Here is a 20037-nt window from a genome sequence, read left to right on the forward strand (position 1 = left end):
TTGTAACAACATGGATGAACCTGGAGGACATTATGCTAATGAAATAAATCAAGCTCAGAAAGAAAACTACTGCACGATTTCAGTTATATGTGGAATCTAAGAAAAGTGGAATTCATAGAAGCACAGAATGGTGGTTACTAGCAAGGGTGTGTGGCAGGTGGGGAATATGTTGGTCAATGGGTACAAAGTTTTATGTAAGATAAATAAGTTCTAATGATCTAATGTACAGCATAATGATAATAGTTAATAATACTGTATTGTACACTTAAATTTGCTAAGAAATAGATCTTAAATGTTGTCACCACACACAAAAAAATGTAACAGTGTGAAGTGATGGATATGTTAATTTGCTTGGTTGTAGTAATCATTTTATAGTGTGTATGTATATCAAAACATCACATTGTACACCTTGAATATATACAATTTTTATTAATAAAGTATAAAAAAATCAAAATATGTCTATAACTGTCTCATATAGTAGCCATTGGATACATGCAGCCATTCAACACCTGTCTAAATTGAGATGTGTTGTAAGTGCCAAGCGTACACTGGATTTTGAAGACCTAGATACAACAGCAAAGGCATAATCTCAATAATGGATAAGCTGGATTTCATTAAAACTTAAAACTCCTGCTCTGTGAAAGACAATGTGGAGAAAATGAGAAGACAAGCCACAGATAGGTAGAAAATATTTGCAAGAGGCACATCTGATAAAAGACTGTTACCCAAAATAACCAAAGAACTCTTAAAGCTCAACAATAAGAAAACAAACAACCCAATTTAAAAATGGGCCAATGACCTTAACAGATACCTCTCCAAAGAAGATTTACAGATATCAAATGAACATATTAAAAAATGCTCCACATCACATGTCATCAGGGAAATGCCAAATAAAACAATGAGATGCCACTACATACCTATTAGAATGGCCAAAATCCAGAACACTGAAAACACCAAAAGCTACCAAGGATGTGGAGCGTAAGAACTCTCATCCATTGGTGGTGGGAGTGAAAAATGGTATAGCTACTTCAGAAGACTGGTGATCTCTTATGAAAGTAAACATATTCTTACCTTATGATCTCCAATTTCACTCCTTGGTATTTATCCAAAGGAGTTGAAAACAAATGTTCACACAGAAACCTGCAAGTAGATGATTATAGCAGCTGTATTCATAATTGCCAAAACTTGGAAGTATCCAAGATGTCCTTCAGTAGACGAATGGATAAACTGTGGTACATCCAGACAATGGATGACATGGAGGAATTTTAAATGCATATTACTAAGTGAAAAAGCCTCAGGAAAGGCTACATACTGTATGATTCCAACTATATGATTTCTGAAAAAGGCAAAAATATGAAGACAATAAGATCACTGCCAGGAGGAGGGTTGGGGACAGGAATGAATAGGCAGAGCACAGAGGAGTGAAACTACTCTGTATGATATTATAATGATGGATAGTCTTTGTACATTCGTCCAAACTGGTAGAATGTGGAACAGCAAGAGTGAACCCCTTAAGGTACTTTATGGACTTTGGGTGATTATGATGCATCAATGTAGGTTCATCCTTGGTAACAAATGTACTGTTATGGTGAATGATGTTGGTAATGGGAGAGGCTATGCATGTGTGGCAACAGGGGGGTATGTGAGAAATCTCTATACTTAACTCTAAACTTTGTGAACCTAGAACTCCTCTGAGAAAATTAAGTCTTGGAAAAAAAAGATAGAGACAATCAATGAAACCAAAAATTAGTTCTTTGAAAAGATCAACAGAATTGGCAAACCTTAAACAAGATGGACTAAGAAAACAAGAAGGCACAAATAAAATCAGAAATGAATGTGAGGACATTCTACAGAAATAAAAAGGATAAAAAGGATAATTAATAAAGTACTATGAATAGCTGTACACCAACAAATTGGATAACTTAGATGAAATGGACAAATTCCTGGAAACACAAAACTTACCAAGACTGAATCATGAAGAAACAAAAAACCTGAATAGACCTATAAATTCATAAAGACATTGAATCAGTCATCAAAAACTTCCCAGCAAAGAAAAGCCCTGGATCTGTGGCTTCACTGGTGAATTCTACCAAACATTTAAGGTTAAAAAAAATCCAAGTCATCCTCAAAGTTTACCAAAAAATTGAGGATAAGGGAACACTTCCTAACTCATTCTATAATGCCAGCAATGCCCTGATAGCAGAGCCAAAGACATAGCAAGAAAAGGAAACTGTAGACCAATATCCCTTATAAACATTTATGCACAAATCCTCAACAACATTTTAGCAAACTGAATTTTAGCAGCACATTAAAAGAACTGCATATCATGACCAAGTGGTATTTATTCCTGGAATGCAAGAATGGTTCAGCATACAAAAATCTAGTTTTTAATCAGGTGATCATCTCAATAGATGCAGAAAAAACATTTGAAAAAATTCAACACCCTTTCATGATAAAAGCACTCAACAAACCAGGAATAGACAGAAACGACCTTAATATAATAAAAGCCATATATGAAAAACCCACAGCCATACTCAATGGTGAAAGGCAAAAAGCTTTTCCTCTAAGATCAGGAACAAAGCAAGGATACCTACTCTCACTGCTTCTGTTCAGCTTTGTACGGGAAGTCCATACTAGAGCAATTAAGCAAGAAAAAGAAATAAAAGCCATCCAGATTGGAATGGAAGAAGTAAAATTATCTATGTGCACAGATGATATGATCTTATATATAGAAAACCCTAAAGATTCCACCGAGAAAAAAAGAAAAGAAAGAAACTGTTAGAACTAATAAATAAGTTCAGAAAAGGTTACAAGGTCAACACACAAAAATCAGTTGCATTTCTACCACTAACAACAGCCTGAAAAGGAAGTTAAGAAAACAATTCCATTTAAAATAGTATCAAAAGGAATAATATACTAAGGAACTAACCAAGGAGGTAAAAGACTTACACACTGAAAGGTAGAAAACAAGGATGAAAGAAATTAAAGATGACATAAATAAATGGAAGGACAATTCATATTTTCATAGATTGAAAGATTTATTGTTGTTAAGACATCAATACCACCCAAAGCGATCTGCATATTCAAAATTTTTTTTTGCAAAAATAGAAGAATCTATCCTAAAATTCATATGGAACCTCAGGGGACCCTGAATAGCCAGAAAAATCCTGAAAAAGAACAAAGTTGGAGAGCTCACACTTCCTGATTTCAAAATTTACTACAAAGCTACAGTGATCAAACATGTGGTTCTGGCATAAAGACAGACATAAAGACTAATGGAGTAGAATAGAGAGCCCAGATATAAACCCTCACATATGTGATCAAATGATTTTCAACAAGAGTACCAAGTCCATCCAGTGGGAACAGGACAGTCTTTTAGACAAATGATCCTGGAAAACTAGATATCCTCATGCAAAAGAATGCAGTTGGAATCTTACCTAAAACCATATTTAAAAATTAACTCCAAATGGATCAAAGACCTAAATGTATGAGCTAAGACTATAAAACTCTTAGAAGAGAATATAAAGCAGAAGCTTTGTGACTTTAGATTTGACAATGAATATATACTACCAAAGGTATAGGCAACAAAAGAAAAAATAGATAAATTGGACTTCATGAAAATTTGAAATTTTGTGCATCAAAGGACACAAGAGAGTGAGAAGGCAGCCTACATGATATGAGAAAATATTTGCAAATCATATATCTGATAAGGGATTAATATCCACAATACATAGAGAATTTATGAAACTCAACAACAAAAAGCAAACAACACAATTCAAAAATGAGCAAAGGACTTGAATAAACATTTCACCAAAGAAGACATATGAATAACCAATAAGCACATGAAAAAAATGCTCAACATCCATAATCTTTAGAGAAGTGCAAATCAAAACCACAATGAGATACCACTTCACACCCATTTGGATGACTCTTATCAAAAACAAAAACAACCCAAAAGAACCCCAGAAAATAGCAAGTGTTGGCGAGGATGTGGAGAAATTGGGACCCTTGTGCACTGTTGGTGGGAATGTAAAATGGTGCAGCAACAATGTAAAACACTATAGAAGTTCCCCAAAAAATTTAAAAATAGAATTATATGATCCACTAATTTCCCTTCTGGGTGTATACCCAAAAGAATTGAAAGCAGGGTCCCAAGATGTTTGTACACCCATATTTGTAGCAGCATTATTCACAACAGCCAAAATCTGAAAGCAACCCATGTGTCTATTGACAAATGAATGGATAAACAAAATGTGGTATATACATATAATAAAATATTATTTAGCCTCAAAAAGGAAGGAAATTCTGACATATGCTACGGCATGGATGAACCTTGAAGTGAAATAAGCCAGTCACAAAAAGACAGGTATGTATGATTCCACTTATTTGAGGTACCTAGAGTAGTCAAAATCATAGAGACAGAAAGTAGAATGGTGGTTGCCAAGGGCTGTGGAAAAGGCGAAATGGGGAATTACTGTTCAATGGATATAGAGTATCAGTTCTGTAAGCTGAAAAATGTTCTGGAGATGGATGATGGTGATTGTTGCACAATAAGAATGTACTTAAGAACACTGGGGACTTCCCTGGTGGCACAGAGGTTAAGAATCTGCCTGCCAAGGCAGGGGACATGGGTTCGAGCCCTGGTCCAGCAAGATCCCACATGCCGCGGAGCAGCTAAGCCCATGCTCCACAACTACTGAGCCTGCGCTCTAGAGCCTGCGAACCACAACTACTGAGCCTGCTCACCTAGAGCCCATGCTCTGCCATAAGAGAAGCCACTGCAATGAGAAGCCCGTGCACCACAATGAAGAGTAGCCCCCTCTCGCCGCAACTAGAGAAAGCCCGTGTGCAGCAACAAAGACCCAACACAGCCAAAAATAATTAATTAATTAATTTTTTTAAAAAAGAACACTGAAGTGTACACTTAAAAATGGTTAAGAAGGTAAACACTATATTATGTGTATTTTACCACAGTAAAAACATTTTTTAAGTTGTTGAAGACCCCAAAGAGTTTTTGTTTATGTGAGTTATACCTATTGATACTTACAATATTATATATTAAAAATGAGAAATTTTCAAAATATGTTAATTCATTTAAGATAACAATAATAAACCACTGCATGTTGTGAACATTTTTGAACATGTGTTCTATTCTGTGTAAGCATGCATTTCCATGGGATATAAACCTAAGATTTCTGGGTCTTAGGATACGCACATCTTCAAATTTACCATAGCAGATGATGCAAGAGTTTTTCCATCAATCCTTCATGAGCTCCCTTTGCTCCACATCCTTGCCAACACTCAGTATTTTTAATTTTATTAAAATTTAGTTTTATTTTAATTGAGACTTCTAAAATTTTTAGCCTTTGTCAGGGGAAGTGTGTCATAGTGCCTTGTTCAATTCACTGAATACTAATGTGATGGAGCAAATTTTCATATGTTTACTGGGTATTTGGATTTCTTCCATAAAGTGCCCAATTTTTGCCCATTTTTCTATTGGGTGACCTTTTTTCTTACTGTTTTGTTGGGGTTTTTTGTATATTCTTATTACAGGTTCTTTGTTTAATATATATTTATATATTTTATATATAATATATGTATAAAATTTGGCACCAGGTTTACTTACCTTTATGGAAGGACAGGAAATGCAGTATGTTAGCATTATAGCATCAGGTATCTAGTGCCATATTTTATTCCCCCCTTAGCTGTTTGGTTGTAAGGTGACAAAACCAGGTAAGTAAGTGTGGACCACTCTGGCTTATAAGATTATAAGATACAAGATCTTTTTTTTTTTAATTAATTAATTAATTTATTTTTGGCTGCATTGGGTCTTTGTTGCTGCGCTTGGACTTCCTCTAGTTGCGGCGAGCGGGGGCTACTCTTCGTTGCGGTGCGCGGGCTTCTCATTGTGGTGGCTTCTCTTGTTCGGGAGCACTGGCTCTAGGCGTGTGGACTTCAGTAGCTGTGACTCACGGGGGCTTCAGTAGTTGTTGCCCACGAGCTCAGTAGTTGTGGCGCACAGGCTTAGTTGCTCCACGGCATGTGGGATCTTCCCAGACCAGGGCTTGAACCCGTGTCCCCTGCATTGGCAGGTGGGTTCTTAACCACTGTGCCACCAGGGAAGTCCCAGATACAAGATCTTTTAACAGCCCATATATCTAACTGTCAGATCCCTCAAGGGACTCATTTGGTTACAAGAATTTCACTAAGCAGAGGGAAGCTATGGCCTTTGTTTTTCAGTAGGCATTTATAGTTTATTGACAGGCTTCCAAATCTAGATGTAGTTCATTAAGACAGGGTCATTTTTACAATAAATAATGTTGCCTGATAACAAATCTGACATTTTACATTAATCTGAATCTAGTGTATTTCCAGGGAAATATGCTAGAAGGTAAACTCGAGGTCATTTCCTCCTGAAGAAAAGGCTTAGGTCTCTTGGTTAACCTCTTCTCCCTGGAAGAAAATTGGTGTCTTTACAAAATTGAATATTCTAATCCATGAACATTGTATATTTCTCCATCTCTTTAGGTCTCCTTTATTTTCTCATAATAAAGCTTGATAGGTTTCTTATAGCAGTCATATCCATTATTTATAGATTTATTTCTTAGTACTTTATTTTTTATGTCACTATGAGTGACATCAAATATCTTAAAAATTTTAATTTCTAACTGCTTTTGTTGGTGTATAGGAATGCAGTATAGGAATACATTGTTTCTTGTATCCCGCAACCTTTTAAAATTCCCTTATTCATCCTAATGAATTACCTGTAGATTTCTTTGGATTTTCTATATAATTACATTATATGTAAATAATCAGTTTTAATTTTGTTCCTTTTCTAATATATCATTATATATTTTTCTGGCCTTAATGCAATAGCAAGAACCTTTAATACATTGTTGAATAAAAGTGGTGATAGATTCTCAATCTTGAAGGGAAAACGTTGACTATTTTACCATTGTGATATTTGCTGTAGGCTTTATACAAGTTAAGGAATTTTCTACTACTACTAGTTTGCTAAGGTTACTTTATAGATTATAAATGGACATAAAATTTTATTAAATACTTTTCTGCATCTATTTAAATGGTTGTATCTATATATTTTCCCTATAATCTGTTAATTTGGCAAGTAAACTCAATAGATTTGCTAACGTTAAGTCAAATGTACATTCCTGTGGTAAGTCCAGTTTGTTCAATTTATAAATTGCTAGATTCAATGTGCTAACATTTCATTAAGACTTTTGTATCTATATTCATGACTTTTTTTGTAATTTTGTCTTATCCTATTGAATTTTGGTTTCAAGATTTGCTTGATTTTGATTTGTGTTTCTCTAATAATTAGCAATGATGAACATCTTTTTATGTGCCTATTGGCCACATGTATGTCTTCTTTGGAGAAATGTCTATTTAGGTCTTCTGTGCATTTTTCAATTGGGTTGTTTGGTTTTTGGTTATTGAGTTGTATGAGCTGTTTGTATATTTTGATGCCCTTGTCAGTCGCATCATTGGTAAATATTTTCTTCCAGTCCTTAAGTTGCCTTTTCATTTTGTTTATGGTTTCCTTTGCTGTACAGAAGCTTGTAAGTTTAATTAGGTCCCATTTGTTTATTTTTGCTTTTATTTATATTGCCTTGGGAGACTGACCTAAGAAAACATTGGTATGATTTATGTCAGAGAATGTTTTGCCTGTGTTCTCTTTTAGGGGTTTTATGGTGTCATGTCTTATATTTAAGTCCTTAAGCCATTTTGAGTTTACTTTTGAATGGTGTAAGGGTGTGTTAACTTCATTGGTTTACATGCGGCTGTCCAACTTTCCCAGCACCACTTGCTGAAGAGACTGTCTTTTCCGCATTATAGATTCTTGCCTCCTTTGTCACAGGTTAATTGACCATAGGTGTGTGGGTTTATTTCTGGGCTCTCTATTCTGTTCCATTGATCCATATGTCTGTTTTTGTGCCAGTACCACATTGTTTTGATTACTGTAGCTTTGTAGTATTGTCTGAAGTCTGGGAGGGTTATGCCTCTTGCTTTGTTCTATTTTAGGATTATTTATTATAGTTCTTTTAAAAATGTCATGGGTAATTTGATAGGGATCCACTCTTGGGCATATACCCAGACAAAACTATAATTTGAAAAGATACATGCACCCCTGTTTTCATTGCAGCATTATTTACAATAGCCAAGACATGGAAACAATCTAAATGTCCATCAGTAGATGAATGGATAAAGAAGATATGGGGGGTGTGTGTATGTGTATGTACTTAGCCATAAAAAAGAATGAAATCATGCCATTTGCAGCAACATGGATGAACCTAGAGATTATCATACTGACAGAAGTAAGTCAGAAAGAGAAAGACAAATACCATATGATATCACTTATATGTGGAATCTAAAATACGACACAAATGAATATATCTACGAAACAGAAAGACTCACAGACATAGGGAACGGACTTGTGGTTATCAAGTGGGTGTGGGGGATGGTGGCAGGGGAGTTTGGGATTGGCAGATGCAAACTAGTATATATAGGATGGATAAACAACAAGGTCCTACTGTGTAGCACAGGGAACTATGTTCAGTATCCTGTGATAAACCAAAATACGGAAGAATATGAAAAAGAATATATATATATGTATGACTGAGTCATTTTGCTGTACAGTAGAAATTAACACAACATTGTAAATCAACTATACTTCAATAAATTTTTTTTTTAGAAGTATCATGAGGAAAAAAAAGATTTGCTTGGATCATGAAATGAGGTGGGAAATTAAACTCATTTTTCTAACTCTCTGGAAGAATTTGTGTAATGTTGGAGATATTTCTTCCTTGAATGTTTGGTGGAATTTATCACTGAAGTCAAAGAATTTTTTATAGGAAGGTTTTTAATTACAAATTCAATTTCTTTAATAGTGATAGAACTCTCCAGGTTTTTTATTTCTTCTGGCTATACTTTTCTAGGAATTTGCTTCCCTCTTTTTTTCTTGATCAGTCACACTATAGTTTTAAACAATTTTGTCTTTTCAAAGAGGCAACTTTTGGTTTTGTTGATCCTTTTTATTGTATGTTTACCTTCTATTTCATTATTTTTTGCTTTCATCTTTTTTTATTGTGGTTAGTTGCTGTACAATATTATATAAGTTTTAGGTGTACAACAAAGTGATTTACAATTTTTAAAGGTTATGTTTCATTTATAGTTGTTATAAAATATTGTCTATATTCCCTGTGTTGTACAATATGTTTTTTATTATTTTATTTTTTCTACTTTTGAGGGTAGAGGGGATCATATTGCTATTTGGGAGTCTACCAAAAGTGTAGCTCTGTCTCTTAACTCACTCTTCCGGATCAGCCATTAAGAAGGGAGAACTGAAGAGTTTCACTCACTGTGGTTTTCTAGTCTGTCCGGGTCTAGGCTTGGATGTTTCTTAGGAGGTTGTCTAAAAAGTACTTTTTAAAATTGTTATTTATTTATTTATTTATTTGGTCTTAGTTGCAGCACGTGGGATTTTTCGTGCGGCGGGCTCTTCGTTGCGGTGCGCAGGCTTCTCTCTAGTTGTAGTGTGTGGGCTCTGTAGTTGCGGTATGTGGGCTTAGTTGCCCCGCGGCATGTGGGATCTTAGTTCCCCGACAAGGGATCCAACCATCATCCCCTGCATTGCAAGACAGATTCTTAACCACTGGACCACCAGGGAAGTCCCCTAAAAAATACTTTGTTCAACTTTTAAAAAAAGGGTTCAGATGTTAGTCCTACTTTAATGTAAACAGAAGTTCCTCCCAATATGACTTTATTACAGAATAATCTTTCTGATTGTCTAGTAGTAGAATAACAAAGCCTAACTTTCAGTTTTTCTCTGAGAATAAATTGAAATTACTTAAATGAAAACACTTTGAAAAAGGATAGGAACAGTACTGATACAAATATTCTTGTTTTCACCACTGCTGTTGCTTGGGGCTCACCAAATGTTAAATTTATCCAAAGTTCCCTCAACCATTTGCAATAATTTGTGGTTGGGAGAAGACTACCCAGAATCAGTAGTAGGGAGACCAAAATGTCCTGCAGCTTTAGCAATGGTAGTGTGTATCTCATTGCTGTGTACTTAGTTCTAGTTCTAGTTCCAACCAATAATCTAAAATACAACAGAATGTGCAAAGGGTTTTATTAATAGAATACTCCTAGGTTTTAAAGTGGGTAGATTGCCTTTTTAAAAATCAATTAATTTAATATACACTGGGGCAGTGATCTAAGTTCTGAAAAAGGTAAGTTGACCGAAGCAATCACTAGTCTCAAAAAAACTTACAGGTTTTACTGAGGTCCTAAAACTACATTATCTCAAAGTGTGAAATGCATGTTGTTTAAGAGAACAGGCTCTGGAATGGGAACACCTTGGTATAGATTCTAACTCCTCCACTTCTAGGTGTAAAATGTCAGTTTCCTCAACTGAAATTGGGAATAACAACTATCTCAGAGGAGTTGTAAGATTAAATGAGCTAATCCATGTAAAGATTTTAACGTTGCATGTGGGAAATAGTAGGTGCTCAGAATATACTTTAAGAATTAATGAAAAGTTAGTCTTTTTGTAGAAAGAAGAATTGAATATATTGTAGTAAAAATGTTATAAGAGAGACATAAAGAGTCAAAGGAACATTGAAAAGTGCTCCTACTGACTAGGAGTTGGAAAGAGAGTTCATGTGGGAGATGACAACTGAACTTAACCTTGAAGGTAGAGTAGAATTGTAGCAACTGTACTTGGGACAGAAGATATTCCAATTTGGGTGACAGTCTGTAAGATCAAAGACTGGAAGTGGGGGAGCTGGGAGCTGGCATGAAACCATAGTGATTTTAGAGAATAATGAGTCATCTAGAGAATAGATACATTGAAAAAGCTTTGATGTTCAATGCTCAGTATTTTGACATTATTTTGTTTGTTCTTGAGAGCCTTTAGAGACTTAGATCTGCACTTTAAGATTGTTGCTATGGCAATGGGTCAAATAAGGGAGAATTTGGAAGAAGGAAAACTTATGTGGAAGATTTTGCAATAGCCTAGGCAAAAGAAGATAAATTGCAAAAACTTTACAACAATAAAATCAAAATTGCCTGTGAATTAACTAGTAAAGGATGATAGGTGAAGGAAGAGAGTTCAAAGCTGATTCTGAGATTAAGAGTCTAGATGATTGGGACAATGTAATTGCAATATCATTTGCAAACATAATGAAAATGAAGCAGGTTATAAGGAAAAAGTATAATTATGGTTTGGGACATATTGAGTATGAATTTTATGTGGCAGGAAGGACAGCCAGCTGGAAATGTCAACTTGAGATAGTTTGAACTATAAATGTATATTTGGGAATCATCTGCATGGAAGTGATAGTTGGAATCCTGGGAGTGAATCAATTCAAAGTGTGGAGAGAGAAAACTATTTAGAGCAATACCTAGAGGAATATATGCTTGTATCAGTGGAAGAAGGGGAGACAGCCAAAGAGAAAGCAACTGTAGTCAGAGGGGTAGAGTAGAAGAAAGTGGAAGTGAAATTTCTTACAACTATTGAAAATTAGGAAACTTTGTAACAAGTTATTTGACTAGGTTTCCTGAAAGAGATCCTGTTGCTGTTGTTAGCAAGAATAACTTGGTGGCCTTACTGTCTTTAATACTGTATGTAATATGCTATGTTAACAGAAATAGTATTTTAATATTATCTATATTAGAGCCTAGAACTGTCAAGTCAAACTGTGGTCTCAAGTCCTAGATCCTCTCTACTCTCACCACTTTAAACTGCCTTAATAATCATGTTGGTTGACATCTAACTGTAGTTCTCAGTTAAACTGAGATTGTGCAATTTCATCCACACAGTGCCTTGACAGAGAGCAAACTGGGAGGATCACCTAATTAAACAGACTCTGATCATTCTGATCATAAAGTTATAATTAGAATGGCTTTTAGATATTTCCTCTCTCAGTGCATAAAAAAGACAACTGTAATATCTGTGCTTTACTTTCCCAACATGTTAAGTAGAGGTGCTTTCTCATACATCTGGTCGTTGCAAAAATACAAGAAAGAACTTTTAAATAGTTGTTCCAACATTTGAAATTTGGTTCTACCCTTAATGGCAAGATTTTGGTGTCTTTCTTTCTTTGGAAAACAATAAGTTACAAAGTCATTCAGAGTTTCTTTTTTGTACCAAACCCATAAAAAAAAGATTGCCAAAAATTCCAAGTACCCCATTTTGCATATAGAGTATCAAGATTATCTTCTAGTTAAAGCAGGGGTCCCCGACCCATAACGATCTGTGGCCTGTTAGGAACCCGGGCTGCACAGCAGGAGGTGAGTGGCGGGTGAGCGAGCGAGGCTTCGTCTGCTGCTCCCCATCGCTCGCATTACCTCCTGAACCATCTCCCCTACCCCCACCCTGTCAGTGGAGAAATTGTCTTCCAGGAAACCAGTCCCTGATGCCAAAAAGGTTGGGGACGGCTGAGTTAAAGCTTTGTTTGCAAAAAAATTTTCCACTGTCTTGAAGAAATTCATGGCGATTAAAATTTCCAAAAGACCCTCAAAAATAGGAATTCAAGTGCTGATAACGTATCAGTGGTAGTAATAATAATTGCAGTTAACATTCACCAAATGGTTACTGTGTGCCATACTTTGTGCTAAATGTTTTGCATACATTTATTCATTTAACAGTGTTTACTGAGTGCCTACTATATGCCAGGAACTGTTCTGGGATAGGTTAATAAAAACAAAACAAATTAAAATCCCTGCCCTCATAGCCCTTTTATTTACTGAGGATGGACAGGTAATAAGCAATAAACATAACCAATAACTACATTTTGGTAATGACCAAAATAAAGTATATGGACCATAAGAAGATTATAAATACTATGGAAACATCAGAGCAAGGGAAGGGAAGGTCAGGAGTGCTGGGTTGGGATTGGGCAATAGAGGTGGGTTGCATTATTAGATGGGGTGGTCAGAATAGGCCTGATAGAGATGGTTGTATTGGAGTTAATCGTACAACTGGAACAATTTGTGTTAAAGGCACTAAGGTGGGACCCCATCTGGGGTATCCAAGGAACAGCGAAGAAGTCAGTTTGGTTCAAAGTGGTCAAGGGAGAGAGTGGTAATGAGCATAATGGGTGGGAGGCAGGGAAGGCAGAACTTGTTACTATAACAGCACTGTGAGACAAGTACCATTACAATCCCCCATTTTACAGATGAGGAAACTGAGACATAGGGAAGTCAAGGAAGCTGCCACATACGAAATCAGGAGCCATCTGTAGCAAGAAACAAGCAGTTTCATCCATTTATATACTGAAGGTTTTGAAATGATATAACTATTTATTTCTTTATTACCCTCTGCAAAATATCAGATGAAAGCTCAGCACTTCTGAAGTGGATGATTCATCAAACAGTGGCTCTACTTCAGTTTTCTGTCTGCAACCAACATGACCATTTATAGGGCTTATAATTTCATCAGTTTCTTCCATTACATATGACTTCTTTTTCCTGGCAGTGCAGTAAGCATCCCTGTAAGATGTTTTAATACAAGGGTTTTGTGTTAGGATAAATCCAAAGTTTAGTTTGGTTCTTCTAGCCCTTTCATATTGAGCCTTCTTAGAAACAAGAATATATTCATAATCATAATGACATGGTAGGTTTTTCTCAATTTTTAAGTTCAGAAAGCCACTCTAGATTACAGCATGGTGACAATGGCATTCGTACTTTACTTATGTACATGCTATTGATGATTAGAATTAATCGGTGTAATGATAGTTGCAGATTATCTGGCCTGTGTACATGCTACACATGCTTGAAATGAATCAATGCCTTAATAGTATAATTTGATATAGGAAAACATTTTAATAAAAGCAATCTTTTAAATAAATGTGTTTGTGCCTAGGTCAGGGAATCCCTGGCTAGAGGGATTTGAAAATATCTTTTTACCTAAAAGTGACTTTTCACTGTGACTTTCAAATCCCTCTACTCACTTAATCTGGAACTACAGTGAAGAATGCTCTGTGGACGAGCCAGGGAATCAATTAACTAGTCACAAACACATTTTTTACAAGATTTTCCATTATTTAAAAGATTGCGTCTATGAAAAGTCACTTTTACGTATTTAATAGTTCATTTTAGGACTTCCCCGGTGGTTCAGTGGTTAAGACTCCATGCTTCCACTGCAGGGAGCGTGGGTTCCATCCCTGGTTGGGGAAGTCCCACATGCCTTACAGTGTGGGGCGGGGGGGGGGGGGCTGTCATTTTAATACATGCTAGATTGATAGTTAAAAGAGCTATCACATTTCACAGAACTAGAAAAAAAATTTTCGCAATTTGTGTGGAAACACAAAAGACCCCGAATAGCCAAAGCAATCTTGAGAAAGAAAAACGGAGCTGGAGGAATCAGGCTTCCTGACTTCAGACTATACTACAAAGCAACAGTAATCAAGACAGTATAGTACTGGCACAAAAACAGAAATATGGATCAGTGGAACAGGATAGAAAGCCCAGAGATAAACCCATGCACATATGGTCACCTTATCTTTGATAAAGGAGGCAAGAATATACAGTGGAGAAAAGACAGCCTCTTCAATAAGTCGTGCTGGGAAAACTGGACAGCTACGTGTGAAAGAATGAAATTAGAACACTCCCTAACACCATACACAAAAATAAACTCAAAATGGTTTAAAGACCTAAATGTAAGGCCAGACACTATCAAACTCTTAGAGGAAAACATAAGCAGAACACTCTATGACATAAATCACAGCAAGATCCTGTTTGACCCACCTCCTAGAGAAATGGAAATAAAAACAAAAATAAACGAATGGGACCTAATGAAACTTAAAAACTTTTCACAGCAAAGGAAACCATAAACAAGACGAAAAGACAACCCTCAGAATGGGAGAAAATATTTGCAAACGAAGCAACTGACAAAGGATTAATCTCCAAAATTTACAAGCAGCTCATGCAGCTCAATATCAAAAAAACAAACAACCCAATCCAAAAATGGGCAGAAGACCTAAATAGACATTTCTCCAAACAAGATATACTACAGATTGCCAAGAAACACATGAAAGAATGCTCAACATCACTAATCATTAGAGAAATGCAAATCAAAACTACAATGAGGTATCACCTCACACTGGTCAGAATGGCCATCATCAAAAAATCTACAAAAATAATCTTGGGGCCTCTTTAAAACCAGATTTGTCCTAATTGACTTCGCATCTGAGATTAAAAACACACAATGGGGGCTTCCCTGGTGGCACAGTGGTTGAGAATCTGCCTGCCAATGCAGGGAACACGGGTTTGCGCCCTGGTCTGGGAGGATCCCACATGCCGCGGAGCAACTGGACCCGTGAGCCACAACTACTGAGCCTGCGCATCTGGAGCCTGTGCTCCGTAACAAGAGAGGTCGCGACAGTGAGAGGCCTGCGCACCGCGATGAAGAGTGGCCCCCACTTGCCGCAACTAGAGAAAGCCCTCGCACAGAAACGAAGACCCAACACAGCCAGAAATTAACAAATAAATTTTTTTAAAAATCTACAAAAATAAATGCTGGAGAGGGTGTGGAGAAAAGGGAACCCTCTTGCACTGTTGGTGGGAATGTAAATTGATACAGCCACTATGGAGAACAGTATGGAGGTTCCTTAAAAAACTAAAAATAGAACTACCATACGACCCAGCAATCCCATTACTGGGCATATACCCTGAGAAAACCATAATTCAAAAAGAGTCATGTACCACAATGTTCATTGCAGCTCTATTTACAATAGCCAGGACATGGAAGCAACCTAAGTATCCATCAACAGATGAATGGATAAAGAAGATGTGGCACATACATACAATGGAATATTACTCAGCCATAAAAAGAAACGAAATTGAGTTATTTGTAGTGAGGTGGGTGGACCTGGAGTCTGTCATACAGAGTGAAGTAAGTCAGAAAGAGAAAAACAAATACCGTATGCTAACACATATATCTAAAAATCTAAATCTAAAAAACAAAAAAAAAAATGGTCATGAAGAACATAGGGGCAAGATGGGAACAAAGACGCAGACCTACTGGAGAATGGACTTGAGGATACGGGGAGGGGGAAGGGTAAACTGGGACAAAGTGAGAGAGTGGCATGGACATATATATACTACCAAATGTAAAATAGGCAGCTAGTGGGAAGCAGCTGCATAGCACAGGGAGATCAGCTCGGTGCTCTGTGACCACCTAGAGGGGTGGGATAGGGAGGGTGGGAGGGAGGGAGACGCAAGAGGGAAGAGATATGGGGATATGTGTATATGTATAACTGATTCACTTTGTTATAAAGCAGAAACTAACACACCATTGTAAAGCAATTATACTCCAATAAAGAAGAAAAAAGAGCTATCATTTATTCTAAGGTAAATATCTTCCTATACTGGGGATTCTATTTTTATCTACTTCTTCATATTAAGTAGAACTAACCCAAATTTGCTGATTTTTATGACCTGGAAATTTTTCAGCATTGACTTTGTATAGGTGATCATTTAAAGAACAGCGCTTTGCTAGATTCATGGTTGTTTATATAACAATTTGTTACTCAGACAGTTAATAAAAAGTAAGAAATTACATTCTTGGTGTTTGTTACTTGTCTTCCCACAGGAGCAGTGAATACATAAATCATAATTATGTGGGGTTGATTTAAATTGTTTGGCACTAACATCCTTTTGTCAAATGGGGGCATCATTGGTCTTCCTTAAGTAAGCTGTGTGGCAAGAATGGTTTGCTTGTTAAACTCAAATGATATTAGGGGTAAATAATTGTTCTCCTCTCACCTTATTTTAGAGGGCTTCTATTTATGTCTATAGCCAGCACTCTTAATTGATAGCAATATTTAAAGTCTAGAAACTTTTAGTAGTTTTTTTTATAGTTTTCAATTATATCAACCTCTAAAGTTACCATCACAAAATGTGATTGTTATTCAGTAAAAGAAAATGACATGGTTTTAAGAATAACAAAAGTTTAAGATAAAAATCTTATTATGAGTCTTTGTTTTGTTGTCATCATTGTTGTTTTAAGTATATGAACAAGGGGAAAAATCAAGTAAATGCTTTAGATTTAAAACACACATCCCCCTACATCCACACACCTAGCTAACCTAATAATATCCAAAAGTAGCCATCAATAATTAGAAGATATTTGGAGCAAATCCAAATTATATACTGATGTGTGCTATTACTACCAACACCTGACTGTAGCTAATAACTAAATCTGTTTTGCCAGCATTAAATTTATATAAGAAGTATGTTTGAATATGGTTATCATTGCACTAAAATGTGTATGATTACTGTATGTATATATATTTTTTGGCCGCGCCTCGCGGCCTGCGGGATATTAGTTCCCCAACCAGGGAATGAATCTGTGCCCCTGCAATGAAAGCACCGAGTCCTAACCACTGGACCAGCAGGGAATTCCCAATTACTGTATTTTTAAAAACTATTATTTTGACCTCTCCACTACTAACAATTTGTGCTACAGTTAGACTTCAAAATACATTCTTTTTAATATACTGAAAAAGAAACTATATTTGTACATGATTGCATTTGGGGAAGATTTTTTTAGTATGTGAGAGTTATACAGATATTCAGCCTTAAGTATTTAAATACTTTAATGTTTCCATTAATGTAGCTCTTGGCCTGTTCTTATGTATAACATTAAAATCTTGCATATGTATATCTTTGTCAAGCAGACGCCATAGGCTAAAACTGAAGATAATAACTTAAGATTTATGTCTCCTTTCTTAGAGGTTACAGTTGTCTTGAAGTGACAGTTCTGAAGTACCTATACTGACATCAAAGTGTTCAAGTGATCCAGTTAGGTCAATTAATGTTAATTTTCATCTTCCATTAAATTCTTTTAATGTTTTCCTCTTTTCATTTTTTCTAGCCGAGTCCTATACCAAGTCCTGTTTTGGGACGAAAGCCAAATGCTAGTCAGTCTTTGCTTGTATGGTGCAAAGAAGTTACAAAAAACTACCGGGGAGTGAAAATCACCAATTTTACTACATCGTGGAGAAATGGTTTATCTTTTTGTGCAATATTACACCACTTTAGACCAGATTTAATGTAAGTAGAAACACTTTACATTCCTATAAATATTTTGTAAATAATAAAGTTTAAAAAAAAAAAGGAAACAAACCATAAAATAATTTCTTAGCACATGTCCTGAAATACTTGATTTTTTTTTTATCACCCATACTCTTGCTTTTTGGGAGAAGAAATATATCCCAGAAAGAAAAGTAGTTCCTTCTTGATGCCTAAAAACAATCTTTTCTGTTTTAAAAGAGCATATTTTTTTCCTTAATCTCATACAAAAAACTGACTTCAAATTATTATGAAAATTGTGTTAGTGTTAAAATGAGATGAGACAGATAAGCCTGTAGCTCTTTATACATTGACAACAAGGGGTTACCTCATGGTGAATTTGGTTGTCAAGGTTAGTCTCTGGTCCCCTGCCTTAACTTCTCTTTTAGATGGAAAGCTTCAGGCATTGGAACTTGTAATCACTGTTATTTATTTACGTATTTATTTCCTTAATTTTCCACACTATTAGTTTTGTTGATGGAATTGCTGTGAAATTGCTGGTTACTCTTTGGTATTATTGAATGTCAAATTTTAAGATTCAGTTTGTTTTAAAAACAGCTGTTTTTATCAATTACTGTATTTACCTACTGTGCCATTTTCTCCCTCAGTGACTACAAGTCTCTGAATCCTCAAGACATTAAAGAGAACAACAAAAAGGTAAGAATTGCCAAAGAAAAAAAATACGTAGTGTCAATTTTGGCTTCTCTGCAGGCATTTATTAATTTGGGGAAAGTGAGGTTGTTTTGTGAGGTCCTAACTATAGCTCACAGAAGGTAGTCTGTTTCCTGTCAATTTTGGCTTCTCCGCAGGCTTTTATTAATTTGGGGAAAGTGAGGTTGTTTTGTGAGGTCCTAACTATAGCTCACAGAAGGTAGTCTGTTTCCTGCAGTTCCAGTAGGATGCATGGTTTACTCTAGTTTGTCATGGCCTTTAAAAATCACCAAGTGCCAGACTGGCATCAGATTATAATAATATGTATGAACTTCATTAACTGTTAAATGTTTGTTAAAGCATGTTGCTTTTATTTATCTCTTAGCAAGATTTAGCTTTTAAAAAGTGCAATCCAAACTGTTGTGCCATGAGTTTAGAAAAACCTGTTGGGAGCGGATGAAAGCAGGAGCCTGATGGGTATGCAAAAAAGAATGCATATGTTCCCAGAGGCAAAAAGATATGAACATTGGTTCTTTTTTTTTTTTTTTCTTTTCTTTTTTTCTTACTTTTTTCCCCCTTTTTCTGGTAAACTGTGCAGTTTTTTTCCACATAATTAATTAATGTACTGAGGTCAGAGCTTCCCAATTGGTGTGGGGAAGATACTGATCCTTTCAGCCCTCAGGGTAGCTACACAGGCCTGAGTTGCTAGAGCCCTCTGGGCCAGCTGACTGTGGCTGCAGGCTGACTTAACTATGTACCCCAAAATGCAGCACAATATTACAATTTTCTGTGTGCACCACAACATAAAAAAGGAGGAAGCACCTATCTCAGCATACAGCAGGTACTCATTTAATGCTTTTTTTCCTGCTGAATTGAATTCTTCAACTGCAAAGTGTTGTCGTAGAGGAAGAGTTGTTAACCTGGGAGTTATGGATAGAATTCAGGGGATCCTTGATCATGGCTAGGGAAAAAAAAAATTTATTTTCTCATTTCTTTAACTGAAATTTAGCATTTTCTTCAATTATGAATTTACACAACAAACCACTGTAGTATTAGCCATGCCTGAGACTTTTTCACCTTTAGAATCTCAGATATTTTCATATCACTTTACAGTTGCAAATATCTACAACTACCTTTTAAGCTCATCACCCCTTCATAATTGTAGCAGTTTGTACATCCATAAAAAGCACATTTATTGTTTCTCAAATTCCATTTTCCTAATATTTTCAAATACTTATTTTTCAATAATTGGTTTCTTTTGTAATCATATGTGTTTTTTTAACTTTTTAT

General features: G+C 35.9%; 1 protein-coding gene across 4 annotated transcripts in view; it reads left to right on the plus strand.

The window, feature by feature from the left end:
• The window catches only part of EHBP1 (EH domain binding protein 1), a 339544-nt gene that overhangs the window by 212422 nt on the left and 107085 nt on the right, over positions 1 to 20037 (plus strand). For all 4 annotated transcript variants that reach the window (XM_068564185.1, XM_068564184.1, XM_068564187.1 and 1 more), the window contains exons 11-12: positions 17900 to 18078; positions 18705 to 18753. In XM_068564185.1, coding sequence (XP_068420286.1) covers positions 17900 to 18078; positions 18705 to 18753 — 228 coding nt within the window. The remainder of the gene's footprint in view (positions 1 to 17899; positions 18079 to 18704; positions 18754 to 20037) is intronic.

Source organism: Eschrichtius robustus, chromosome 15 (assembly GCF_028021215.1).
Source record: "Eschrichtius robustus isolate mEscRob2 chromosome 15, mEscRob2.pri, whole genome shotgun sequence".
Classification (NCBI taxonomy): Eukaryota; Metazoa; Chordata; class Mammalia; order Artiodactyla; family Eschrichtiidae; genus Eschrichtius; species Eschrichtius robustus.